Source organism: Lepus europaeus, chromosome 4 (assembly GCF_033115175.1).
Source record: "Lepus europaeus isolate LE1 chromosome 4, mLepTim1.pri, whole genome shotgun sequence".
Taxonomy (NCBI): Eukaryota; Metazoa; Chordata; class Mammalia; order Lagomorpha; family Leporidae; genus Lepus; species Lepus europaeus.
The window spans coordinates 12,565,998-12,593,473 of NC_084830.1; the positions used below are offsets into that span (position 1 = coordinate 12,565,998).

Below are 27,476 nucleotides of genomic sequence, written 5' to 3' on the forward strand. Positions count from 1 at the left end.
AGAGATTTTCAGGAGACAGGGAGAGTAAAAGCAGCCAACTCTGTGGGCTGGTGCAAAGGAGAGCTTCAGTGGTGTCAATTTGACCTTGATCCTTGGGCATTGGCATGGGCTAGTTTGAGGAAAGTGCTGGGGAAGTCACTCGGGCCAGGAGTGATGAGTGGTCGCATGCCTCTGTGCCTCCTCCTCCCTTTGTACTGTGATACTCTGGAAAGTAGCCTCATAGCAAGGCACCAGTTTTAAATAGTCTCAAGGTGGTAAATAACTGGTTAGTGCATGAAGGAGTTAACACACTAGACAGAATACCTAATTTATACCAGAGAATCACCAACTTAACTGCTGGGAGCTGGCTCATTATTTTAATTGGATTTTCCAATGTGTTGAGCAAGTCAGCAGATTTGCCTTAGCCTTACTTTCAGAGAAACTGTTTCTCTCTGCAGAGGAGAAGGAGGGAGAGAAAGGAGAACCAATGGGCAGTAGAGAAAGAATGTCAGAATTAATGCAGGATGACAAAGCAAGCAGATTACGTCCTCATTAATTAATACAGCATATGGGCATGCAGGTTTCTTGGAAGGACCCTTTGTAGATCTGTGCCGCTCCCTTCGCTGGGAAGCAAGAAAAAGGCACTGCTGACTCATGGCCTTTCTCCAGCAGACAGGCGCAGCCATTCAGGCGGGCTGCCCTTACTGAACCATAGAGGGGCTCATTGTTGAACTGGGCACTATCCAGGCAATCCAGAGACTGCCGTGCACTGCAGCCTGCCACTGCTTTTTTTTCTTTCCACTTTAAAAAAAAAAATTTGACTTACTTATTTGCATGCATTTCATAAATACAACGTCAGGAACATAGTAATTCTTTCCACCGTACCCGCCCTCCCACCCACACTCCCCCACCCTTTACCTCTTCCCTCTCCTGTTCCCAGTCTTGTTTTTTCACTAAGATCTATTTTCATTCAACTTTATACATAGAAGATAAGATTTATTGATTGATTTGAGAGTCCGAGTTAGAGAGAGAGAGAGAGAGAGAGAGAGAGAGAGAGAGCAAAAGATCTTCCATCAGGTGATTCACTCCCCAGATGGCCGCAATGGCCAGTGCTGGGCCAGGCTGAAGCCAGGACCCAGGAGCTTCTTCCAGGTCTTCCCTGTGTGTTGCAGGAGCCCAAACACTTAGGGCATCTTCCTCTGTTTTCCCCAGGCCATTAACAAAGAACTGGGTCAGAAGTGGAGCGGCTGGTGCACAAACCGGCACCCACATGGAATGCTGATACTGTAGTCGATGACTTTACCTACTGTACCACAATGTCAGCTCCATGGCACTACTATACAAAACAATTTTTATACTTGTGCATTTTTTTTCGTAATATGCATTTTTCTTTTCTTTCTTTCTTTTTTTTTTTTTTTTTGACAGGCAGAGTGGACAGTAGAGAGAGAGAGACAGAGAGAAAGGTCTTCCCTTTTGCTGTTGGTTCACCCTCCAATGGCCGCCACGGTAGGCGCGCTGCGGCCGGCACACCGTGCTGATCCAATGGCAGGAGCCAGGTGCTTCTCCTGGTCTCCCATGGGGTGCAGGGCCCAAGGACTTGGGCCATCCTCCACTGCACTCCCTGGCCACAGCAGAGAGCTGGCCTGGAAGAGGGGCAACCAGGACAGGATCGGTGCCCCGACCGGGACTAGAACCTGGTGTGCCAGCGCCGCAAGGCGGAGGATTAGCCTATTGAGCTGCGGTGCCGGCCATAATATGCATTTTTCATGAATATTTTGGAACCCTCTGATACAGGGAAGACTTCCTGAAGTCATCTGCAGTGGTTGGGATTATGGGGCTATTTGTATAACTGGCAATTTTAAAAGCATTGTAAAGAGTAAGTGATTATCAGTTATTAGATCCAGTACTAATTCAATTATTTGCTTGAACAGGTTTCTTTTGCATAATGAAAGAGTAGACAGCAGCCTCCTTCTGTCTGACTTATTCAGAATTTCTGTTTAGGCCTGATGTATAGCCTGGCAGGAGAAGTAGCCCTTCTATACCAATTTGGAAGGAAATACTGCATGTCCCAAACCTAAACATAATTCCTGAAGTGATTTTAATGTGTTGTTTGCTTACTAAAATGACAACAGATAAATATTTTTTAAATATACCATTCAACTTACAAACTTGAATCATGTAAGTAATTTATTATATGAATTCCATTTTCCTTGAACAGTAAGGAAACGACGTTGAAAATTGAGTATATAGGAAGAGTTATCGGTAGGATTTTGGTAAAATGAATGAGAAAATAGATTTGTGAAAGACTTTTTTTTAAGTCCATTGAAGATAATGAAGGTGAAAGCAAGAGTTTGTTTACTCATACTGTTACCATGTCATCTTGACTACACTGTGTTCACCTGGAGAGGTGACTTTGTTACACGTCAGTTTACAGAAGTTCTGCTCAGGCCATAAGAAGGGTTCCTGAGAGAACCAGAAAGTAAGAACATGGGAAAACAGCAGAGTGTTGTGACTGTAACTTTATGTCATCCGTCTGTGTCACAGTTTCTCTTCGTGGGGATCTCTGAGGAAGAGAGCTTTGTTTTGCCCTCAGTGAAAATGTTCCTCTGGAGATTGATGCTTTCTCTTTGACCTGTGTCTGTGCAGGCACTCGGGTCATTGCTGCTCATTTGTCATTTAACACAGTCTCCTCTGCCAGTTTTTTAAATTAACTTCTACCTTGCAAGTACATTGTAAAATGTTTGTAATTCTTAAATATCTTCCTCTGCAGCCTCCTCAAAGGGCCATCACTGGGAAGATTCTGAATTCATAACACCAAATTGTTTTGCTTCTTTTTGTTTCTTATCAACACCCAGGAATATGTGGCACATCACAGCCACTTGTGATAGAGGTGGCCGTGTGCCAACTGTCCCTGTCCCCAGAGCTAAGTCTTTCAAGGTAGGAAGGTGTTTTATTCATCTCAGCCTGTCCAGCTCCTAGCATAGTATAGATAGTCGGTAAATAAGGCGTGGATGGACAGATGACAGGTGCACACACTTATGGGTGAGTAAAAGCATTTGTGAGTGAGGGGACCCACAAACCTTTCCATCTGTGATCTCATTCTGCAGGTGCTCACAGACTTGGTTCCACGCTACTAAACTTTATTTCACCAAGATCACAAGGGGTCTCCTTGAAAAGAGTGTCTGTCAGGAGCCCTCTTCAGCCCTGGTTTGGCTGTTCCCACTCCTCATTGTCTCTCCCGTGGTTCTCCTGCCGCTCTTCCTCCAGCTGCTTGACAGCTCCTTCCCTTCTCCTTTGTAGACTCCTCTTTGTATCTAAGATATTCTTAATTCTTGGAGTTGTTCATGGGTGCAACTCTAGTCCCACACCCGCCTTGCCTAACCACAATGATGAGAGGTTATTACAGGTCTCTACGTGCAGTCAGCACATGATTTTTGAGGGACTTTTCCTTCAGAACAACCCTCACATTCAGTCATAACCACAGATTCCGTAGTTCCGTTTATAGTAGTTTTGAAATGCAGTTTCCTGTCAAGGTAGCAGTGACATTAATGTATATTTTTTTCTTGATTCATTCAACAAAGGACTTGAAGCATCGTTGAAAACCATAATTTAGAAGTGAAAGTTAAAATGGGTTTAGAGTCAGTGTCTTTTCATGTTTTATTTTAAATTTTGACTTTTTAAGTAAATAATATTTTTTAAGGCAAAACATCTCCTCTCACCCTGTCCCTTTCCCCAGATTTCATCCCTGGAGGGAACCAGTAGCAGCAGACTTTTCAGATTGAAATTATTTAAGGGATCAGAGGGAACCAGTAGCAGCAGACTTTTCTGTTTGAAATAATTCAGGAGACCAGCATTGTAGTACAGTAGGTTAAGCTACCACTTGGGATGCCAGCATTCTATTTCAGGGCACTGGTTTATGTCCTGGCTGCTTAGCTTCTGATCCAGCCTCTTGCTAATGTACCTGGGAAGGCAGCAGAAGTTGGCCCAAGTACTTGGGCCCCTGCCATCCATGTGGGAGACTGGAATGAGTTCCTGCCTCCTGGTTTCAGCCTTACCCAGGCCTGACTGTTGCAGGCATTTGGAGGGTGAGCTAGAAGCATGCTCTCTCTCTCTGTTGCTCTGCATTTGGAAGGAAGAGTCTTTTAAAAAAATAATAAACATTGACACCCCCCCCCGTGTTTATATAAATCTTAACGTACCATAAGTACTGTTCTACACCTTGCTCTTTTCACTTAAAAATTTATCTTGAAGATATTTCCAAAGTCAGGAATTAAAAATTACATGGCTTGGGTCCTGTGCTGAGGCATAGAGCGATAAGCCTTTGCCTGCAGTGTCGGCATACCATATAGGTGCCAGTTTGAGTCCTGGCTGCTCCATTTCTGATCCAGCTCACTGCTAATGCACCCGGGAAAGCAGTAGAAAATGGCCCAAGTCCTTGGGCCCATGCACTCACGTGGGAGTCCCAGAAGAAGCTCCTGGCTCCTGGCTTCTGGCGTCAGCCTGGCCTGGCCCCAGCTGTTGCAGCCATTTGGGGAGTGAGCAGCAGATGGCTCTCTCTCTCTCTCTCTCTTTCTCTTTCTCTTTCTCTCTTTCCTTCCCTCCCCCCCCTTCCTTCTCTGCTTTTCAAGTAAATAAATAAGTTTTTTTAAAAAATTACATAACTTGTTCAGCCATTCCCTGCTGGTAGGAACTTAACCCTCCATCGGTAGGGAGGAACCTTGTACACACATGATTTTGCTTCTTGCCTTCTACAATTGTTTCTTGAGCACCTCCTCTGTGCTAAGCAGTGTTCTGGGAATTTAATAGTGAACATACAGGCCCCGTTCTCACGGAGGTTGCATTCAAATTGTTGAGACAAACAAGAGCAACAAGTCCATATATCAAATGGTTAGGGATGGTAAGTGCTTTGAAGAGAAATAATGTCAGGATTTCCCTGAAGAGAGGAAAGGTAGATGCTGGTGTGATTAGTGCAGGGGAACCTCACCATCTCCACAAGGTCTTAAGACCTGCAACATGGTGGGGGTGCTGGGGAAATAGTATTCTAGTGACCCTTCTAGGGTCATGTGTCATGTTCTCCTTTATGTCTTCCTCCTCACACCCAAGGCCAATGGCTTTGAACCTTTCGGGGATGGTTAGATAGTAAGTGTCTGTGTACTGTGGCCATTTAGAGGGGACACAGACAGCTATAAGGGTTAGACAATATCTGAGGGTTTTGTTTTGATTTTTGTTTATTTGTTTTGTTTTTACACACTTGCCAGGAACCAATGTCCTAGATTCTCTGAGAACACGGGCCTTCCAGCCAGACTGTTTTCTGTCGGGTTGGTACCAAAAACTCTTTGTCTTCAGAATGTGAAAGAAGTAGGTGTTTGTCATCCAAACCCTCTGGGGGTGTGCACCGGAAATTTCCTTGTGTGTGGAATGAGCTGGCACTGAGGGAGGGTACAGCAATAGGATGATTTGTGAACTACAGGAAGCCTCGAATGAGAACAACAGGAAAAGGAGCAGGGAGAAGTTAAGAGCCCAAAGGAAAGGCCTTCCAGTTCCCATGTTACCTTGTTCGTGTTTAATACCTAAAGCAATTTGGGGCTGGTGTTGTGGTAAAGAGGGTAAAGCCGTCGCCTGCATCCCATGTGGGCTCCAGATCGAGCCCCAGCAGCTCCACTTCTGACCCAGCTCTGTGCAATGGCCTGGGAAAGCAGTAGAAGATGGCCCAAGTCCTTGGGCCCCTGCACCCACATGGCAGATCCAGAAGAAGCCCCTGGCTCCTGGCTTCAGATCGGCGAAACTCCAGCTGTTGTGGCCATCTAGGGAGTAAACCAACAGATGGAAGACCTATCTCTCTCTCTCTCTCTCTCTCTCTCTCTCTCTCTCTCTCTGCTTCTGCCTCTCTGTAACTCTGCCTTTCAAATGAATAAATAAATCTTTTAAAAAAAAAAATAAAGAGTGATCAGTACTTTGTGGGTATCAGGGAGTGAGCTAGAATTCCTGGGAACATTGACTCAGTCCATCTTGCCAACAGCTGTACACTCTGTAGGTGTGGCACACCGGAGCCAGCACTGGTCCTTTCACAGCACTCTGCCCCTCTGCTCTCATCTAGCCTGTCACAGCCTCTCGTGGTAGAGGTAGCAATGTAACAACTGCCCCCATCCCCAGAGCTAAGTCTTTCAAGGTAGGAAGGTGTTTTATTCATTTCGGCCTGTCCAGCTCCTAGCATAGTGTAGATAGTCGGTAAATAAGGCGTGGATGGACAGATGACAGGTGCACACACTTATGGGTGAGTAAAAGCATTTGTGAGTGAGGGGACCCACAAACCTTTCCATCTGTGATCTCATTCTGCAGGTGCTCACAGACTTGGTTCCACGCTACTAAACTTTATTTCATCAAGATCATAAGAGGTCTCCTTGAAAACACACTCTATCATGAGCCCTCTTTAGCCTTGGTTTGACTTGCTTCCACTTGTTTCTCCCGTGGTTCTCCTCCCACTCTTCCTCCCAGCTGCTTGGCAGCTCCTTTCCTTCTTTGTAGAATCTTCTGTACCATCTTCCAATCAAGGAGCCCCAGGCCACTGCGTGAGAGCACTGGACAGATCTACGCCCCTGCTGTGGGTGACACTTCCTAAGGATCTTGTCTTTCAGTGGAATCTCTGCTCCGAGGATACAGCCATGAACAGAGCAGTCAAGGTCCCTGCGCTCTTGAGCTGTGTTCTGGTGGGGGCGACAGAAGCCACATTCAGACAGGATCATTTCAGATAATGAGGCATGCCCAAAAGAAAATCAAGAGGAAGTGACAAAAGCCAGCTGTTTCATCCCCTCCTTATTTTGACAGTACAGTCAAATAAAGATCTGAGGACTTCACTCTGGGTAGAGGTGGCAGTGAAAATGCTGAAATGGTGTGAGGAATCATCCGGACCCATGTCTGGAAACTGTAGCTTAGTGCTGAAGAACACAGCTCTGGAGCCGTGCTGCCTGCATTCATACTGCAGCCCTCACCCCTGGGCTGGGTGCTTCTGCGTAGGTGCCTATACCCTGTCTCCATCTCTTTAGCAGTAAGGGGGGGTGGGGGGGTAATTAATTGTACCATGTGGCCAGGTTTCATCCAGGGTTAGTGAAACTGTGTATAAAGCCCTTCATCAGAGTCTGGTTTGGAAAATGCTGTCATTAGGAGCGGGCCATGTTGTTTTGTTTTGTTTGTTTTGTTTTGTTTTTAACTATCTCCTATCTTTGCTTTGTTTTGACTTTCAGCTCCAGGGCTTGAGCCACAATGTGATCTTCACCTTGGATTCCCTGTTAAAAGGAGACCTAAAGGGAGTCAAAGGAGTAAGTGTTTGGAAATTCTGATTTTCACTTTAACTTGAAAGGATTGATTTTCCTCCCCCCTTTTAAGATCCCAGAACTGCTTGTACTTGAAAGGCTCTGAACATTTGTAGCATAAAAGCTGTCCTTGGAAAGTGATCATTGGAAAAGGTGTGCGACTTGAATAATGGTATTGACAGTGGAATGACATTAGGCACTTTGAGGAAGATTGGCAGGCATCTTGGGTGGGGGGGAGAGAGAAGCTGGGCCTGAATCTTGGCTTGTTGAGTGGGGCCACTTTGGACCAGCCCCTCAGTCGTGTCCTGTGTTAACAAACTGTACAGCAGGCATTCTTGAGAAACGTTTCAGATGCCCTACAAAGGAAGTCATTTTTGCCAACACTCCAAAAAATATTCATTCTAAGCAAATGTAAATGTAACGTCAGTTTTCTTTGTTTCTTTTTTAAGGATCTCAAGAAGCCGTTTGATAAAGCCTGGAAGGATTATGAGACAAAGTTGTAAGTGACTTTCTGTTTCCATTGGTCATGAGTTTCATGGCACCTTTCTCCTGCCAGGACCTACACTTAGTGGTTTTTACGAGCATGACCTCCTAACAGTAACTTGCTTGTGTGCAGTTTTCCTTCAGCTTGTGTGTCAGCAAACAGAACATTCTAAACTAGTAACTGTCAAGTAGGCATTCACTTAGGGCTGTCTGAGCCTGGAACCCGAGAAGTGAGCGTAGCGTGGGCAATGGAATCAGATCACGTACCTTGGTGAGGTAGCTGTTAGGGATTAGACATAAGAACTTTGTGTGGTACCTGGCCCATGTTCATACTCTACATTAATCATACGTGTTCCTTTATTACTGTTATTCCAAGACGTTTGTAACAACAACGCACCGTGCTGATCCGAAGGCAGGAGCCGGGTGCTTCTCCTGGTCTCCCATGGGGTGCAGGGCCCAAGCACTTGGGCCATCCCCCACTGCACTCCCGGGCCACAGCAGAGAGCTTGCCTGGAAGAGGGGCAACGGGACAGAATCCGGCGCCCTGACCGGGACTAGAACCCAGGGTGCCGGCGCCACAGGCGGAGGATTAGCCTATTGAGCCACGGCACCAGCCATATAATTTTGGATAACTATAAAAGTAAGAGAATAAAGATACTCCTGTAGGCATATAGCAATAGCAGCAGAATGAATATAGAAGCAAAATGAAAACAGATCAAGGGTGAAATATGCTTTTCCCAAACTACTTTCGTAATCGCTTACATAATAAGTGCATTGTTAGGGACTTGTTGTCTTAAGAATACTTGGTACACTGACAGTTATAAATACATCTGGGAACAAAAAGGTTCTTAAAATGGTCAACTGATGTAAATGAATGCATTGAGCCATCATGTTTTGCTGTGTGAAAAGTGGGTCATGAATACTTAAAAATCCGTGTGAGCTAAGTACTGCACCTGCCCAGAGGTGACTCTTCAGCATGTGGAATGGAACAGATTGAAGTACTTCTAAAATGGGCCATGCATGTCCATAAAGTAGGGAGAAAATGCCTTGCTCTGGGCTTATAGAATGTCTCCATTATAGGACACCACAACAAGAAAATATGACGTGCTTTGCCAGCTATAGTACTGCTAGTATTAGATGGAACAAGTATGATGCTATTTTTCTTTAAAAAAAAAAAAAATCTGTGTGGGTTGAAGACCCTAATGTAGGTGGTGGTCAGTATTGTGAGTATCATAGGATATATAAAATATTCTCAGATGACCCAGGTGCAATCAATGCCCTTCTCTCACACAAGTCACAGACTTGTCTGGCCTTTAGTTTGTATCATCCTCCAGAAACTACACTAGATGAGAGCAGCAACTAGGTTGTTAGGTTCTTAGGTGGGATGTTAAACTCCCTTCACCTAGGAGGAGCCTTCAGCTCACAGTTTGTACACTGTGTGTGTATTTACTGAAGGATTAAAGGGAGTAGCCAGGCCTGGAAGCTTGTAACAAAAACAGTGAGTTAAGTGGGTACTGATTTTAAGACCTGAGGGAAGGAGGCTTTGTTTTCCTAAAATAGATTCCTTTCTCACTGATGTGTAGTGGTATGGTGGAGGGGCAGGGAAAACCAGCTGATGTTTTAGGACTCATTTGATTATAAATTACAGAAAACAAAATGACTGATAGGCAAAAAGCTTAAATTTTTTCTGTGGATTTCCATTTAGAACTTGGAAGGTATTGAAGTATAATGGTTAAGATTACAGACTTAGGCATCATTACAACTTTTGGGACCTTAAGCCAAGATACTTAACTTAGATGATCCCTACTTGTAAAATAATATAAAAATTAACCTTTCTTAAAGTTTTTGTGAAGACCAGGTAAGGTATTGGAGAGCAGCTGTCATAGTGCAGCACAGAAGAGTCATGTAATAAATAGTTTCTACTGGTTTTGTTTTTTTTTTTTTTTTTTTTTTTTTTTTTTGACAGGCAGAGTGGACAGTAGAGGGAGACAGAGAGAAAGGTCTTCCTTTTTGCCGTTGCTTCACCCTCCAATGGCCGCTGCGGCCGGCACACCATGCTGTTCCGATGGCAGGAGCCAGGTGCTTATCCTGGTCTCTCATGGGGTGCAGGGCACAAGAACTTGGGCCATCATCCACTGCACTCCCTGGCCACAGCAGAGAGCTGGCCTGGAAGAGGGGCAACCAGGACAGGATCGGTGCCCCGACCGGGACTAGAACCCGGTGTGCTGGCGCCGCAAGGCGGAGGATTAGCCTACCGAGCTGCGGCGCTGGCCCTACTGGGTTTTTTAATAATCAAATTTTATTTGGTCAAAATAATACATGTAGCATAAAGGAAAACATCCAGTGGTACTTGTATTGAGATATATTCCATTGGCCCTGACACTGTAGAACTTTATCACAGAATTAAACTCTTCTAGAATGGGTCAGGTGCCCATCTGTGTTACCCTGCAGCATCTGCACTCAGTGAACTCATGCTGTACCCATGAGCCAGGCTCTTCACGCATGGTGAAGGGGAGAAACACTGAAGTAGGCTGGCTACAAGTGTGCTTCTTGTGAAAACACAGTAGCATTCTGCCCACCGCACCCACTTCTGCGAGTCACTCTCCTTTTACAACTCTTTTCTCTGGTTCGTCTAAGATCGAAGACCCCTCAATACTCTGCTATCATTTCTTCCTCATCTGTGCTGTATTGCTAAGACAGACAAAGACCAAACTCCCTTGCACTACCACTGCATTACTTTTCCACCCCCTTTCATCCAATTTGGTAAATGCAGCGATTTTTGGTCAGATCAATTTTGGGCTGAATTTTTAGTTATGAATATTTGAATATGATTTTCTTTTCTGATAGTTCAATGGCATGCTTTTTCTTAATGACATAATTACCTCATTGCTTCAGTGCTAAACACATCTTTTGTGAGTTTTTATCATCTGCTCCAACAGATGTCAGACACTTTCCAGTATTTCTATTCTAGAAACAAATTACAAAATTTATTACACTGATTTTATGTGTGTGTGTGTGTGTGTGTTATCATTAAATTATCTTTCAGTTCTTTTTCTGTCCTGGAGATATGGTTTGCCAAAGCTCCTTATAATAGCAATATAGCTGTCACCCTGGGATGGCACTTTGACTTGCAAGGTTTAAACCTACTTCCTCTTTCCTGGTGTAGTCTCCTGTTTTGCTGGCCTACTGCCTCCAGGAGTTTCCAATGAACTGCTCTACAGGGGTAAAAATCACAGACTTTAAGTGTCCAAAAATGTCTTTATTCTACTATCACACAGAATGAGAGTTTGGTTGATAACTCTTGTTCTCTCAAACTATTGAAGGCATTGTTCCCTCATTTTTTGATTTCTAGGGTTGCTAATTTTTAAAAACATGATGCCGTTCTCATTCTCATTTATTTTTATATGACATGTGGTGCTTTGCTTGTTACTGTTTTGTTTTTTGCAGACCGGATGTACTAAGGTCATCTCTTTGTAAAGGTTTTACAAAGAGTCTTTATGTACATAGTACTTGGAGTTCTTTTTGCTGGTTTTGTATTTGCCATCTTTAGTTCTTTAATTCTGGAAATATTTATTGTAATTCCTCCTGCTGCTTTTGTTCGTATGTTTCTTTCTAAAACTCCTCTTCTGGACTTCCTGGACTGTTGGCATTTTCTTCTCATTTCTGTTCTGCCTTAATATATTTTAAGTTATTTGTTCGCTGTTTTTCCCCTTACTCTTTCAGACATTTTTATTTTTGCTATCATATTTCAAATCTTCAAAAACATTTTCTCAATCAGGCTACCTTTTGATAATTTCCTTTTATTGTTTCTTTTGTTTCATCAATGCAATATTTCAGCTGAGGATTTGACATTTTATAAAATTTACCTGCTTCCTTGTTCATCCCTTCCCTCCCCCTTGGGTATTGTGCCCACTCCCTGTCATTTTAGAGGCTCTTCTCAATTATCTTAGAATCTTTGACTGTCCTTTTCATGTTTCAGAGCAAGGCACTGCAAGACAGATGGAAGGCTCAAACATATCTGCAGGAGATGCCCAAAAAACAGTGACTCCTCTTTCTAAGGGGGTTTAAGTTCTAGAATGCTGAGACAGTTGTCTTATTCGGTAGGGATATTCTAAAAGTCTGTCTTCGGCTTCCTTTCTAGAGATTGTGCCCATGGTGATGTTCTGAAACTTTGCAAGTGAGGGAGGCACACAGCCCTCTAGTGCAAGGTGCATGCTTCTCCATTAAGCCTCTTCTCTCTTCACTCCTGCTCTTCCCGTTATATCTTCAATTCTTCTTGTCTTTTGGAGATAATACCCTTTTATGCCTTTACTATCATTTTAGTGGGATCCCTGGAAGAAGTAGACCAGTGGTGATCAGGTCACACTGGTAAACCAGAGACTGTCATTACTCATTAGGGCCTGACCCCCTCACATTTTTTCTCAAGCCACTGACTGCTAAGGTAACATGACTAAAGAATTGCTTAGGTGTAGTATTGGGATATTAGAGTAAATCCCAATCAGGTGGGAGTGGATTTTCCCTCAGTGATGGGTTAGTTTTCTTTTTTTTTTTTTAAAGATTTATTTATGTATTTGAAAGACAGAGTTACAGAGAGAGATAGAGACAGAGAGATCTTCCATCCACTGGTTTACTCCCCAGATGGCCGCAATGGCCAGAGCTGCACTGATCCGAAGCCAGGAGCTTCTTCTGGGTCTCCCACGTAGGTGCAGGGGCCCAAGGACTTGGGCCATTTTCCACTGCTATCCCAGGCCATAGCAGAAAGCTGGATTGGAAGAGGAGCAGCCAGGACTTGAACCAGCAGCCATATGGGATGCCAGCGCTTCAGGCCAGGGCATTAACCTGCTGTACCACAGCACCAGCCCCTGATGGGTTGATTTTCCACTGTGTTTGCATATGGACAAGGATATTGGCTTTCTTTGGGCTTTAATTCCCCACACCACCACCACCACCACCACCACCACCACCACCACAACTTAAAGAAGAAACTTAAATCACCTAGGCTTTGCATTCAGAACAGGAAATTAGAGGCTGTTTCTGAAATTAGAAGTCCATTTCCATGGTTTTAAAAAATTTTTATTATCATGTATTTCACAGATAGAATTTTTTTTTTTTAATTTTTGACAGGCAGAGTGGACAGTGAGAGAGAGAGAGACAGAGAGAAAGGTCTTCCTTTGCCATTGGTTCACCCTCTAATGGCCGCCGCGGTAGCGCGCTGTGGCCGGCGCACCACGCTGTTCCGATGGCAGGAGCCAGGTGCTTCTCCTGGTCTCCCATGGGGTGCAGAGCCCAAGGACTTGGGCCATCCTCCACTGCACTCCCTGGCCACAGCAGAGAGCTTGCCTGGAAGAGGGGCAACCGGGACAGGATCGGTGCCCCGACCGGGACTAGAACCCGGTGTGCCGGCCCCGCAAGGCGGAGGATTAGCCTGTTGAGCCACGGTGCCGGCTTCACAGATAGAATTCTAAGAAAATAACCATAGTTCCCCCCGCCCTCAGCCCTCACCCCTCCTTGTTTAGACCATAATTCTTGGTATTGCCAGTATATCATTTGCTGTAGTCAAAGACTAGCCTAGGGTACTGTAGGGTTTTTTTTGTTTGGTTGTGTTTTTTTTTTGTTTTGTTTTTGTTTTTTGCCAGACAGAGTTAGATGGTGAGAGAGAGAGTTATAGACAGTGAGAGACAGAAAGGTCTGCCTTCCGTTGGTTTACTCCCCTAATGGCCGCTACGGCTGGCGCTACGCCAATCCAAAGCCAGGAGCTGGGTACTTCCTCCAAGTCTCCCATGCGGGTGCAGGGCCCAAGCACTTGGGCCATCCTCCACTGCCTTCCCAGGCCACAGCAGAGAGCTGGACTGGAAGAGGAGGAACCAGGACTAGAACCGATGCCCCAACCAGGACTAGAACCCAGGGTGCTGGTGCCGCAAGCGCAGGATTAGCCCAGTGAGCCACGGCGCTGGCCATGGTACTGTAGGGTTAATATGCACATTTCTTGTTGTGAATGACCAATTCTCCTCTTCCCTCCCCTCACTCAAGAATGTTTTCATAGGACTGCAAATTATACATTGGGGTTTCTCCCTGTCCTTATTTTATACAATCCAGTGCTATGTGGTTGAATAATTAAAATGTGTTATTGACATATGGGAATAGCCCATTTAGAAACTATTGGAAATTACCTTTGATTTAATTTCTGTGCATACCCACAAAAAAATCTTAGATGCTTGGTCTTGAAATAATTCCAAGTCTCTATCTGTACTCAAGAAAAGTCTCAGTCTTCAATTTTCTGATGCTTTTTCACCAGAAAATGCTTTACCCAAGAAAAGATAGACTAACAAAATTTCTTCATGCCAACTAAAATGTAAGAATTTACATTACATTACATGAATTTATCATGTGGAAGATCAGAGTTATAAATAAGAAGTTTCCTAGATAAAAATCCATCCTATGCAAGTGTTTTCTTTGAATTGAGATGTTTGATTCTGATTGATTCTATCAATTTAAATATTCTTAACATTTGTAATTGAGAAATAATAGGTGGTTTTCAATAAAGTCTTGAGTGTGGTTTGCTTTCAATAGATTTTCTTTTTGAACAGAAGGCAGAGAGTTTGCATGTGCCCTCTGCCTCAACACATACACAGCCTCCCCTGCTTTCAGAGATCCCCACCAGAGTGCATTTGATGAACATACATTGACACGCTGTTATCATCCAGAGTCTCTTGGTGTTGTACATGAATGCATTTTTTTAATGATGACATCTGCTTCATTACAGTACAAAAATTGAGAAGGAGAAAAGGGAGCACGCAAAGCAGCACGGCATGATCCGCACGGAGATAACAGGAGCCGAGATCGCAGAGGAAATGGAGAAGGAACGGCGTCTGTTTCAGCTGCAGATGTGCGAAGTAAGAACAGACTGCGTCCTGGCCTAGGGTTTCAGTGACGGAAATCTCCTAGTCAGCAGTCTTTATGTGCACAGGCAGGCTGTGTTTGATTAGAGGAGGGGACCGTTTCTTAAGGATTCTAATCTCCATTTTTCTCCAAGCCTTTTGGGACCCACCATGGCACTGTTGTCTCATAATTTGAGCCTTGGTCCTATGGGGCTCTTTAAGCCAAAACAGGATTCTTTGGTGAGAACTTTGACGTTGCTTGTGAGTGATCATGGGGGAAATAAAGATTTGATGAGGGGTAACACTGGTGAATATTGTCATTGGTACGAGTTTAGAGCATGTTTTTTTTTTTTTTTTTTTTTTTAACCATATGTCCAGTTGAATGAAATCTTAAGTAGTCATTAAGGAAGTCTGACTTCCTGAAAACTTGCAGTGAAAAGCATGCTGCTTTAAACTGAGCGCAGGGTTTCTCAAGCTGAACTTGTGTAGGATGCTGGCATTCTGTCCTAGGGAGCAACTCCTGCCAGCTCTGCTGTGGACTAGTAGAGTCACCTTAGTTTACAGAAACAATTAAAGGGGAGATGGTTCATAGTTTAAAGTTTTTCTCCTCTATATTTTCTTTCTTTTTCTTCTTCAAAAGCCTCTGGTTCTTGAGCCCAACTGCTCAAGAATACTTTCTCTCAATAAAACAATGAGCAGAAAATTTTAGCCAGCAGTGAAAAATCAAAACCAATAGTGTTTAGTTAACTGCATAAATTAATAATAGGTTGTTTGCATTTTTATTCTTTCATTGTTGAAGATGAACAAAAAAATTCTTTCTGATTCACCTTCTTGCTGTCAGTTCTGGTGTCTCAGAGCGTATTCCACAAAGACAATGCTACTTTACCTCTAACTGCAAAAGAAAATCCATGTTTCAGATTTTGACCATATGACCCATAAGCTTGAGATCCACTGCATCAGAGGGAAATAATCAATTTTTCTAGAATGTTTTGGCTGCCTGTTACTTCTGCTTGTATGATAAACTAATCATCAGAATTTACAAAAATGCTAACATTTAACCAATTTGTTTTATACACTTGCCAAAAGGGAACCTGGTTCCCTATACTAAGCTCCCATTGTCGCAAGGCCACTGGGGCTCATTAATGTGTGCATATTCACAAGTGTTGGTCTGCCAACTAAACCCAGAACTAAAGAACCTTGTCTGGAATTAACAACATAAAGTTCTATTTTATTTCTACAGTATCTAATTAAAGTTAATGAAATCAAGACCAAAAAGGGTGTGGATCTGCTACAGAATCTTATCAAATATTATCATGCACAATGCAAGTAAGTAGAAAGTTGCTTCATTATTTTTACCCAAGTAAGATCCCCTTCATGTCATTGCTTTTCTTTTTTCTTCTTCTTTTTTTTTTTCAAGATTTTGAAATGCAGTATTACAGAGAAAGAGGGGAGAAACAGAGAAAGACATTGTCCATCTGTTGGTTCACTCCCCAAATGGCTGGGGCTGGGTCAGGCTGAAGCCAGGAGCTTCTTCCAGGTGTCCCACAAGGGCGCTGGGGCCCAAGCACTTGGGCCATCTTCCACTGCTTTCTCAGGCACATTATCAGGGAGCTAGATCAGAAGTGGAGCCCTCTAGTGGGGACTCAAACCGGCACCCATATGGGATGCTGGGGTCACTAATCAGGTGAAATAATGCAACCTTTTTATACAAATGGCAGGCTAACGTTTTCCATCAGTGCCACTGCTCTGAAATCCTGTGTTTCAAGTATATGTTTGTTGAAACACATGAATCTTTGGGAAGCTGAATGAAGTCTGACTTTCTCTTGCATTATCTTCAGTTCAGGCCCCTAACTCCTTGTAGTGTCCAGTTTGACTTCATGATATCCCACTGCTTACCAAGGCTTTCTCTCCATTTTGAATTAAAATATGGTCCAAGCAGGAGGAATTGTTCTGCATACAGATGAGCATATACATTAAGAAATCACCGTGTTAGGACTAAAACTAATTGATAGTGTCTGTGTGGTATCTTCTACCAGGTGTCAAATATTGTTATAAATACTAAAATGAATTTTATAACTGTCTTGTGAAAATAAATGTGTAGACAGTAAGTACATAAATGGGTAGCTGCAAATTTTGTAAATAATTTTAGTTTCTTTTTTATATTGCTTATAAATCTCCAACATTTTCTATTGTAGTTTCTTCCAGGATGGCTTGAAAATAGCTGATAAACTGAAACAGTACACTGAAAAATTGGCTGCTGACTTATATAATGTAAGTTTTTTTTTGTTTGTATTTTTTACAAAATACATACATCTTAACCCTCTTTCATGGGTAAATATCTTTCCATTTGAAATCTGTGTTAGATTAATAAAGCAGGAAGTGTTTAGTAATGTGTCAGAACCCAGAGCAGACAAGCCTTTAGTTGAACTCATCAGTGCCCACACGTTTCAGAGTACCTTCTCAGGGCATGAGAGCAGCCGTGGAAGGGAATAGATAAGCTTCCATCCTGGCTGGCTCTCCATTGAGGTTCAGTAGTGTCACATGTCAGTGGTTGGTCAATAAGAGAGTTTGAGCATGGAAAAATAAAAATTAAGTGACTCTCTCTAAGTAAGCAGGTTTATGGGTTTTTGCTTTTTTAATGCTTTTTTATGCTTTTTCTAATATCTAGGTTTTATTTTTATAGTAGAAAATTGAAAGGAAACCTTTTGAGGAAAAAACCAAATGCATATGTAGAAATGGAAAAGTTTGTTGCTCGTTTTGGTTTTGGAATGAATAATAGTAGAAGAATTTTATTATGAGTACATCAGGTTCTTCAAAGAAGGCTTTGAAATGACAAAAAGATTTGCTATTACTACTTAACCTACATTTAAGTTCCAAGTAATTTTTAAAAGTAGCACAATCCTTTGTCCTCATGTGGTGCTATAGAAATTTTATATTTGCAATGACCCCACTGGATTCCTGAATTCTTAAAATTCTCTTCTGACCCATTTAATCACATTCTGGTATTACCAGCCGCACTCTTGGAAAAACCAGAAGCATGGCCTCAATGCCATTTCTTAATGTTGCCTAACAAACTGCTTCAGAGCTAGTGATCTTGCCTAGATGTGTAATTTAACAAGAAAGCATGTCTCATTGTTCACTAATTTCAAAAATCACTGGTATTTTCATAAAATAGGAAACTGCTTCTAATAAAAAATGAGACAGTGTGAAGAACTTCAATGAGAAAATCGAATATATAATTGAGTAGTTCAGTGAATGGTATATTTGGGTAAATCAAGCTCTTCACAAGAGCATAAAGGAGCATAAAGTAATAGACCTGAGTCTGTCGTTCACAGATAAAACAGACGCAGGATGAAGAAAAGAAACAGTTAACTGCACTCCGAGACTTAATAAAATCATCTCTTCAACTTGATCAGAAAGAGGTAGGTGGTCTGTACACTCTGATCAGGGCTAACAGCACACGTGAGACTGAGTCCCTGTCTGCAAAGTAGGCACACTGATAGCTTCCCACCAGGGCAGTTGTGGAGGCTGGTAACACGTGCAAGTGTGTCTCTCCCGTGACGCACAGCATAGAAATTATTTTAGCTCCCTTTCTCTCCTTTTAAAAAAGACGGCCCCTGTCTGCTTTCTCGTGGCTCCAGATTTCTGATCCTGGCTTTGAAGATGTGAGCTTCAGGAGTGTATCCTCTTGGGCTGCTGATGTGTAGCAGGGACGCGCCCCTGGATTCCCCTCTTTAGACTTTCTCTTTTTGGCAGCCGAAAGGGGCAAGTCTCATTTTGCCAAGGAAATATTTTAAATCCTGCAAGAGCTTTGTCCCTCAATTAGGAAGACAGAAGGTGAGATGGCCCCTACTCTATAATGTATAACAGATGTTGGATGAATGTGGTACAGAGTTTTAATTATAAATAATTTGTTCAAACATTGAGTTAGTAACTGCTGTATGCAAACACCATTCTAGGTCTTCAGCTTTAGTGCCTGCCATCAGGGAGGTCATTATCCAGCAGAATGAACCGTCCCTAACAAGCGCAATCAGTTGTGCCTTCCTAGTATCCATGCTATTAGAGATGCACTGGGAGACAACATGAAGCCACAGGGAACAAACCTAGAAGGTTCTGAGATAGAAAACTGCTTGGCAGTTCAAGGGTCACAGTTTAGGGCAGAGTACATGAAAGAGTAAGAAATGTGATTTCTGAGGTGGAAGCTCAGACCTGATCGTGGACCACTAAAAAGTGTATGATGTTAATTGTGAGTACCAGGAGCAGGCGTTTAGCATAGCAGTTAAGATGCCACCCGGGATGCCTCTGCATCGCATATTTAAGCACCTGAGTTCGAGTCAAGGCCCAGCTCCCAGTTGCAGCTTCTTCCCAATGTGCACCTTTGGAGGCAGCAGGTTGATTGGTCAAGTTGTTGGGTCTCTGCCACCCATGTGGGAGACCCGCATTGAGTTCCCAGCTCCTAATTTCAGCGCAGCCCAGTCCTGGTCTTTGTGGACTTTTGGGAAGCAAACCAGCAGATAGAAGAGAGCTCCCATGCTTGCTGTCGTCTTCTGTCCTCCAAATGAGTAAAATTAAATAAAATTTTTAAATGTTTAAATAGTAAACACTATTGCTTACATGACAGAGCCACTGTTTTTAAAATCTCCACATTTTCTGAAAGAGGTTCATGGTTCTAAAACAAAGAAAAAGTAACCCCCTAGAACACTGGGCACCCTGCGCCTGTGACACTAGCTATTTAAAGCACCCTGAAGATTTTCTTTACTGAGTGAATATCACCCTCTTCTTCTGCTTCTCTGAATCCAGTTTTTTGTACACTCACTTGGTTTTGATGAACTGAGAGAATCCTAGACAAGGGCCCTTGAAGATGTGTATTCTGAAAAAAAAAAAATATGCATGTATCTCAAAAATTTTTTGCACTAATGTGAACATAACCTTCCATGAATTTTTTGAAGTAGCCTCAGTTCCTAACCCTGGGAACCTGCTAACTCATCTGGAGTAGGCAAGTGGCCAGGGACACCTGTGTGCATGCAGGCAACATCTTCATCCGTGTCATCCAGAGTCTCAGGCAGAGCCTGCAGCTGCAGTTGAAGGTCTCCAGCTGTGCTTTTGAACAGCTCGTGCGCATCGGAACCCCAATAGACTTCATACTGAAACACACGTGCTTGACTCTTTGAAAGTGCTTATTTTGAAGGTGCTTATTGCTGACATACACACCCTAGGAGAAGCAGTCTCCTCCCTGAATGATTGCTTAGTGGAAGAGCAATAAAAAGACCCAAGTGGGAGGGGGCATAAGCAGTAGAATTCTGTTAGGGAGAAAAATTGTGACTGCTGTGCACTTAACCTCTCCTCTTTGATTTGTCACATAGTATTACCTCCTTCCTATATGTGTACATTTCCTTGAAAAGAAAAGGGGGGAAGGGGTGGGCCAAGAAACATGACAGTCCCCTTGTTTTGCATAGAGACTGAAGTTTTTTGCTAGCTAAAGAACAAAATATGTAAGCCAAAAGAGTATGTACACAATGACATGCACATGATTTGATTTCTTTTAATTCCACTTCAAATTAATAAATGCTGAATTTTTGTTAGCATCATGCCCGGACTGTTTTACAGGTAAATCTCTCTTTCACAGCATGTTTGTCCCTTTCTCAAGCTGTTCATCACCTCATTGCAAACTGTGTTCAGAAAGGAATGATTTATAATAACATGGAGTAAATGTAGAGACTGCCCATCAGGGAGCTGTCATCATAGCACTGCTGATTTGAGCTATCTAAAAGATTGCTGAGGAGGGGACAGAGTTGTGATGCAGCAGATTAACCTGCTGCTTGCAGTGCCAGCGTCTCATATCGGAGCACCGTTCAAGTTCCGGCTGCTCCACTTCCAATCCAGCTTCCTGTTGGGTGCATTTGGGAAGGCAGCGTAGGGTGGCTCAAGTTCTTGGGTCTACACTACCCACGATGGAGACATTGATGGAGTTCCTGGCTTTGGGGAGTGAACCAACAGATGGGACATGGGCTCTCTCTCTCTTTCCTCCTCTCTCTCCTTCTACCCCTCTCTCTCCCTGTTACTCTCCCTCTGTCTCCAATACTCTGCCTTTCAAATAAAGATTGCCTAGAGATTAAAACACAATAGATCACTTACCCCATACACACACACACACACACCGATTTTAACCTGGTTTCGTTAAAAGAAGTTCCAAGCATTTTAGTTTTAATACAGATTGAGTATTCCTTATTCAAAGTGCTTCATATCAGAAGTGTTGCAGGTTTTGGAGTTCTGAGTTTTGAAATATTTGCATAGATATTAACAAGTGTGTGTCCCTAACCAGAAAATCCAAAATCTGTACTTTTTGAGTATTTACTCTCGAAAAGGTGTGGATTCTGGAGCATTTTGGATTTTGAATTTTCAGATTAGGGATACTCAACCTGTAGGATACGCAGATCTTTGGAAGTCTCATTTTTCTTAGTGAAGTCCAATTCAGTTTTTCTTGTCTTCTGGAAGTTATTTTATGAAATTATCTTTCTCTTTTTCTCTAGCCTAACTTTCCAAAAGAAGTATCTGCTGCCTATTTTTAGGATTGAAACTATTTTATTTTTAATAGTGCCACCCATCCATCTCATTTAGGATACACTGAATCAATGCAAAAAGTCCAGCTTTCCATTTAAGTCCCTGATTAGCACTCTGAAGGGCCCCGCACAGCATGGGTCACAGGTCTCACGGATGCTGTGTGTTGCTTCGCTCTCTTCTTCACAGACTCTGGCCCGTTTATCTGGTGCCCTAAAACTACTCAGTATGTATTTAGTAAATTGAAACAAAGTAGATTCTGTCACCCAAGAAATTTAAAAGTTCCATAGTAGAAATTTAGTTTTAAATTGGATGCTGGAAACATTTTTAGCCACATTGACTCAGTCAATGTATAATTGCTTGCAGTTTAAAAAGATTTGAGGTTTTATTCCTTAATGACACATTTTATATGTTAATATAGTTCAGATAAAAAGGTGATTTGTCTGTACTGCTAATAAAGCAAAGGAAATTGAACTAAAAAATAATAGCTTAGTTTCATTCTGTAGTTTATATTTCCTGTCCCACATCATGTAATTTCCCCAAGGTTTTATTTTAAGTTTATTGTTTATTGTTATATTTTTGTGCAAATGAGTTTTTCACTTATATTTCTCTTTCTTAAGTACATGATTATGCTTCCAGAGAATTTGGACCAATTAATTTCTTTGGTTTTATGTGTGTATATTAATTATTATTGTTATTATTACTTTAGTAATTCTCCAATACCTACTTTATCAGAAAAGATCCACTTCTCATTGCCCTAGAGTGCCCTGCTGAGCAAGGCACACAAACAGTAATTGGTGTGACTTTGTTAAACATGAAACTCGTTAATTGTTAATTTAGGTTTATTGATTGTTAATTTAGCAACATTTTGAAACATCCTACTTACTTCCTGCTCAGTCTAATGAGGTCCAAAGCCTAGACATAATGACTTTGTTCACCTTTAAAAGCGTATTTATCTGATGTTAAAATGAACCCATTCAGTCTGTAACTGAGAATTTAGTAATAAATATATGTAAGGAATGACTTAATGGTAACTTTACCCAACAGTAGCTTTCATAAATCACAGACTTTTCGAGCTTAGCAAATACATCAGAGCTAGAGAAGCGTAGGTTTAAAACGTCACACAGACCTGAGAATTATGCAGGCAGAAAAGTTTAGGTTCTGACAAAGGATCTGAGGAAGGGGGGGTTTACTTTGGTAAGAGTTGATATCCAAGGGGATTTAGATTTTGTTTCTAATATATGCAGGAGGTAGATTAGACCCTGGGGCCCTGCGGGGAGAGGAAGCCCATAGGACCCATCACTTTTCATAGATAGCCCTTCTTCTTACTGCCATGTTCCTGGAGCCAGTGCATGCTGTAACCTCCTGACTAGATACCTGACTAAATCTGTAGTTGAACAGTCTTCCTATAATTTCATTTGATTAAAGCAGAAACCTGTGGATATCTTATCCCTGCCTCTTGTTTTGTCCCACCACTCAGCCCCCCCACACTGAGCTAATCTTCGATCTTGTTTTCTTCTTTGTTAGAGTTAGGAGCACACCCCTCTACATTCCCACTGTTGTTGCTGGGGTCTGTCACTAGAGGCTGTGCTTCCTCTACCTGGTATTTAGGACAGTCCCTCAGTCCTGTCTACATCCAGGAAGCATGGCCACATTACGTGGAGTTTAGGGCTATGGGCCCTGATTAAAAGTAAACATTCAGGGGAATTTTGCAACAGATTTCTAGATCCCAGTCTCGGTTCCACCCCTATCCCAGTGATTTAAATTGTCCAATCAGATGGTTAAGTTGGAGGGAATCTTGGCTGTTGAAGACAGAGGGATGACTCCACTTAAGGAAATACTTAGGTTTATAGCGTCTTTCATGTGAGTCAGCTTGTCTTGATCTCGTTCACTTCCACCAGATAACAGGGCAGTGATACAGTCAGAGTGTGAACATCCATCTCACACCAGGACTTGTGTCCTCTTCAGGTTGCTTAATACTTGGCTTTTAGGAGGTGTTCAGGACTTGTATTTGAACACAAAACTTCTCATGCCTAGAATAGTCTTACAAAGGTACGCTGTCCTATAGATTTTTCTTTCAATTGTTTGCATCTCTGAGTACACACTATTCAGTCCAAAAGGATTCTAAATGCCAGACAGAAGCCCTTTGGCTTTCAGGATATGCCATACACAACATGTCATCAGTAATGACAAGTGCTCATTATTTAAGAAAAAAAAAAAGACTCCTATAATTTGCAGCTCTTATTAGATTTTCTGAGTAACTAACTTTGGGTTTTAGTGAGGTGTTGACTCCTTGCACACTCATGCATGAGGTTTGCCAACCATTTTGTCCTGGTGAAATGTGTACTTCTTTGCTCTTCCACTTTGCTGTGTTTCTGAGTCCACTCAACATTACTTGAAGTAAAATCTGATATTTTATTGTCCCATCACCCAGTATGACAGTTTTAAAGGTATGTGTTGCCTAGTTTTAATGTTGTTTACAATGATGTTTTCTATGTGTATAATATAAACTGCTTAAATTATGTGTGGTAAGATTTTCAATGAAATTAACTCTTATTTTCACATGTCTGCCTTTTTTCTCTGTTGCTTTTGCCCTTCCTGATCGAAGTCTAGGAGAGTAAGTCACTATTTTTTTGTGAGAATATATTATCTTACATATATGTCTGAACACTCATGTTCTCCTTTTGCAGCTCAGCATTGTTATTTATTACATTTTCATAATGTATTGCTGTTTCAAGTTGTGCAGTCTTTGGTGGTTAAGTGGCCAGTGGAATGCTGACATGAAGCCAAGCTTGTGTGTGTCTCTGCTGTTGATCTTGCCCTTGTCACCTTCGTCACTACATCATACACTTGACACTGACTAGAATCATCTTTTTCAATGCAAAATATGGTTATAGCTATATTTTGCAGAGCACTAGTTAGTTAAAAACAAGAAGAGACAAGGGCTGTATAGTAATTGTTAGCACCTCTCTCAGGAGTCACCCCTTTGACTGGTGGTAACCAGCAGAAAAAGGAGGAGAGGTACAGCCCACGGGAAGAGCATGTCCAGGTTGTGTGGTTCTGTTCTGTGGTCCACTTCAGTTTTACCAGTCCTCCTTGCATTTGCTTCTGCTGCTGCTGTGTAAACTGGCGTGAGTCATTTGATGGTACACAGCACATTGAGTTTGTTTGATTTCAGTTCACAGTAGAGCTAGGTTCTGAACGCTATAGCAATAAGGGACCTACACCCCAGGCCCCAGCCCTGACTTGAACCTGGGACTTGTGGCTTTGGCAACTGATTACCTGCCCTGTTTCTTCCTCTAAGATAAAGACAAGGACCTGGCAGCTCCAGAGTTCTGTAATTCTCTTCCATCCAGACCAGTGGGCAAAGACTCAGTAGCAGAGTCAAGTCAAGGATTTGAGAATCATCTTCAGTGTTTGTTAAATGTACACATTCTCTTTCCTAGGATTCCCAGAGCCGGCAAGGAGGTTACAGCATGCACCAGCTCCAGGGAAACAAGGAATATGGCAGTGAGAAGAAGGGCTACCTACTGAAGAAGAGTGATGGGTTCGTATGGGCCTCCTCTCCCCCAGGGCCCCAGGTGTAATTAGCATACCTACTGGGTGTTCTTACCTGGGAACTTTTCCAGCCTCTAAATAGGAAAACACACACCAGAGTTTGCTAGGACACTAGCTGCAGACCTTTAGCACACTGGTTTTAGTAACTCTTAAGTTTTAAGCTGCTGTCTTTAGTAGAAGATTGTTATGTGACCCCTCAATGGCACCTCTGGTCTGTAGCCTTCAGTTTAGGAAGGTAGGTTCTGAGTAGCATGTGAGGCAAGCAAATGCTCACCTCATACCCACCTGTCCCTCTGCTTTTATTCAGTGAGGGTTTTCTCTGACCAGGATGCCCCACCTCAACCTGGGGATCACCTTGGACTCCTCTGTCTCCTTTTAAATCACAGTCTAACTAAAGCCTTTCCTCTTTTAACTTGAAAATAATAGACTTCTTGGTGTCTCCACTACCCTGCTCTAGGATAAGCCATTGTCATCTCTCCTGGATGGTGTTGTAGCCTCCTGAATGGTCTCGCTGTATCACTCACTCTTCTCCTTCTCCAGTTCCACCTCTATCTTGTACTCCATGTGGTCTTCTCAGAAGTGCCATTCGCCTGTCTATAGGACTCCAGTGGTTTACTGTTGTAGTTAGCATCTCGGCCTGGCCTTCCTCCCCAGTCTCCTCTGGCCCCATTTTTTGCTCTGGCCCTGCCACCCTGCCCTTCTTTCTGTTGCTTGAATGAGTACTTCTGCTTTATAGCAAATGTATACTTAGAAATTTGATTTTCCCCTTTTCTATCATCCTTTTTAAAATGAAAGATCCTTGTTTTCTGATTGTGGATGCCTTTATCTAAGATGTACACATTTTTTAGTTTTAATTTGTTGAAAGTTAATGTAGGTTTCTGTGACTGCTTTGCTTGTCACTCTGTTTGCATTCAGCAAGTGTCTTCCAAGAATCCTACTATATATCTTGGACTCATTCTTCTAGGCACTGGGAATATAACATTGAACAAAAGTCCTTACCCTTAGAGAGCTTGTATTCTAAAAGGGGAAACAGATAACAGTAAGAAAAGACATGGTAGATAGATATTGGACTCGTTCTTCTAGGCACTGGGAATATAACATTGAACAAAAGTCCTTACCCTTAGAGAGCTTATATTCTAAGAGGGGAAACAGATAACAGTAAGTAAAAACATGGTAGATAGATATGGACAAAGATGAAGCAAAGCAAGAAGAGATGCTGAGAGTGGTTCCTGCTACCATAGAGGTGGTCAGGGAAGATCTTGCTGAGATGATGTTTGAGCAAAGAACTGAAGGAAGGAGAGGAACAAACTGCAGATACCTGGGAAAGAGGGAGTGGCCAGGAGTGCAGCATAGCTGGAGTGAGCCAAGAGATCCCAGGAGATGAAGGAAGAGGGAGCCAAGCCATTGGGGCTTTGTAAGCCACTGAGTGGGACTGGGAATCACTGGAGGATTTTGAGCAGATGAGCGACATAATCTGAGGTGTTCTGAAAGATTCGCTCTCCCTGGCTGCCATGCTAACAACGGTTGTGTAGGGCACAAGAGCAGGAGCAGTGTCAGGACACTGTTGCCCAAACCCAGACGGGATACGATAGTGCAGACCCTGGAGCAGCAGTAGAAGTCATAAGAAGTGGTCAGATGGTGACCAAAGAAGGTAGGACCAACAGGATCTGCTGATATCGGGTATAAAGAAAAAGCCGCCTTAACACTTGGCACAGTGCCAGGTTTATCACAGAGAATGAAGTCCTGCTAGAAGTAAGAGATGATGGGGCCAGCATTGTATGTAGCATGTAAAGCTGCCACCTGCAATGTGGCATCCCGTGTGGGCGCTAGTTCAAGTCCTGGCTGCTCCACTTCTGATCCAGCTTCCTGCTAATGCTCCTGGGAAAGGAGTGGAAGATGAGCAATCCCTTGGACCCCTACATCTACATGGGAGATCCAGATGAAGCTCCTGGCTCCGGCCTGGCCCAAGCCTGGCCATTGTGGTCAATTTGGGGAGTGAACTATTGGTTGATTCTTTCTCTCTTTCTCTCTCTTTGTAACTCTGCCTTTAAAATAAATTAAAAATTTTTAAAAAGAAAAAGAAGAAAATAAACCCCTACCACCAAGACTATGGGACCAATTATACATAAACTCACTTCCAATGTTGGTCCTTTTCCCAGTCATCAATGATACAGGCATTTCTTCAAAATTTGACAACCTGTTCTTCCTCCATCAAAAAGACAGTTAATGTGTTCTGTTGTGAGAAGTGGTGTACTATTACATGTCTTTTGAAGCAGAAGTATGGAACCATTTTTTTCCTAACACTTCTCACCTAAAGCCACAACAGTTTTCTTGAAAATATTACGATCTGTTCCTAAGTGAAGCGATTAACATTTATATGCTGAAGGGAGATCAAAAAGTCTTTCCATTAAGTGTTTAGTTCACACACCCTAATACGTTCAAGGAAATTATCATCTTGTGAGCCATCCTCCCTCTACCTGTCACTGCGGGATGCCTCTCTCTCTTCTCATTGGAGACCTTTTACAAAAAGAGGAAATAATTGAGATCATACAGACAGTAAGTATGAAAGCCCAGACTTGAACCTGATCTTCTAACTTCACGTCAAGTATCTCCCCTTCCTATGAAAAAGGAAACACAGTTCTATTATGACCCCTTGGGTATGCACACCAGAAGCTCACCTCCACTCCTTAATTCTTTTGTTCTGTTGTTC

General features: G+C 42.6%; 1 protein-coding gene across 3 annotated transcripts in view; it reads left to right on the forward strand.

Annotated features, from left to right (window-relative positions):
- Positions 1-27,476, forward strand: part of ASAP1 (ArfGAP with SH3 domain, ankyrin repeat and PH domain 1) — a 381,790-nt gene that overhangs the window by 269,124 nt on the left and 85,190 nt on the right. For all 3 annotated transcript variants that reach the window (XM_062187980.1, XM_062187981.1, XM_062187982.1), the window contains 7 exons: positions 7,221-7,295; positions 7,739-7,788; positions 14,536-14,665; positions 15,891-15,976; positions 16,846-16,921; positions 17,986-18,072; positions 24,655-24,755. In XM_062187980.1, coding sequence (XP_062043964.1) covers positions 7,221-7,295; positions 7,739-7,788; positions 14,536-14,665; positions 15,891-15,976; positions 16,846-16,921; positions 17,986-18,072; positions 24,655-24,755 — 605 coding nt within the window. The remainder of the gene's footprint in view (positions 1-7,220; positions 7,296-7,738; positions 7,789-14,535; positions 14,666-15,890; positions 15,977-16,845; positions 16,922-17,985; positions 18,073-24,654; positions 24,756-27,476) is intronic.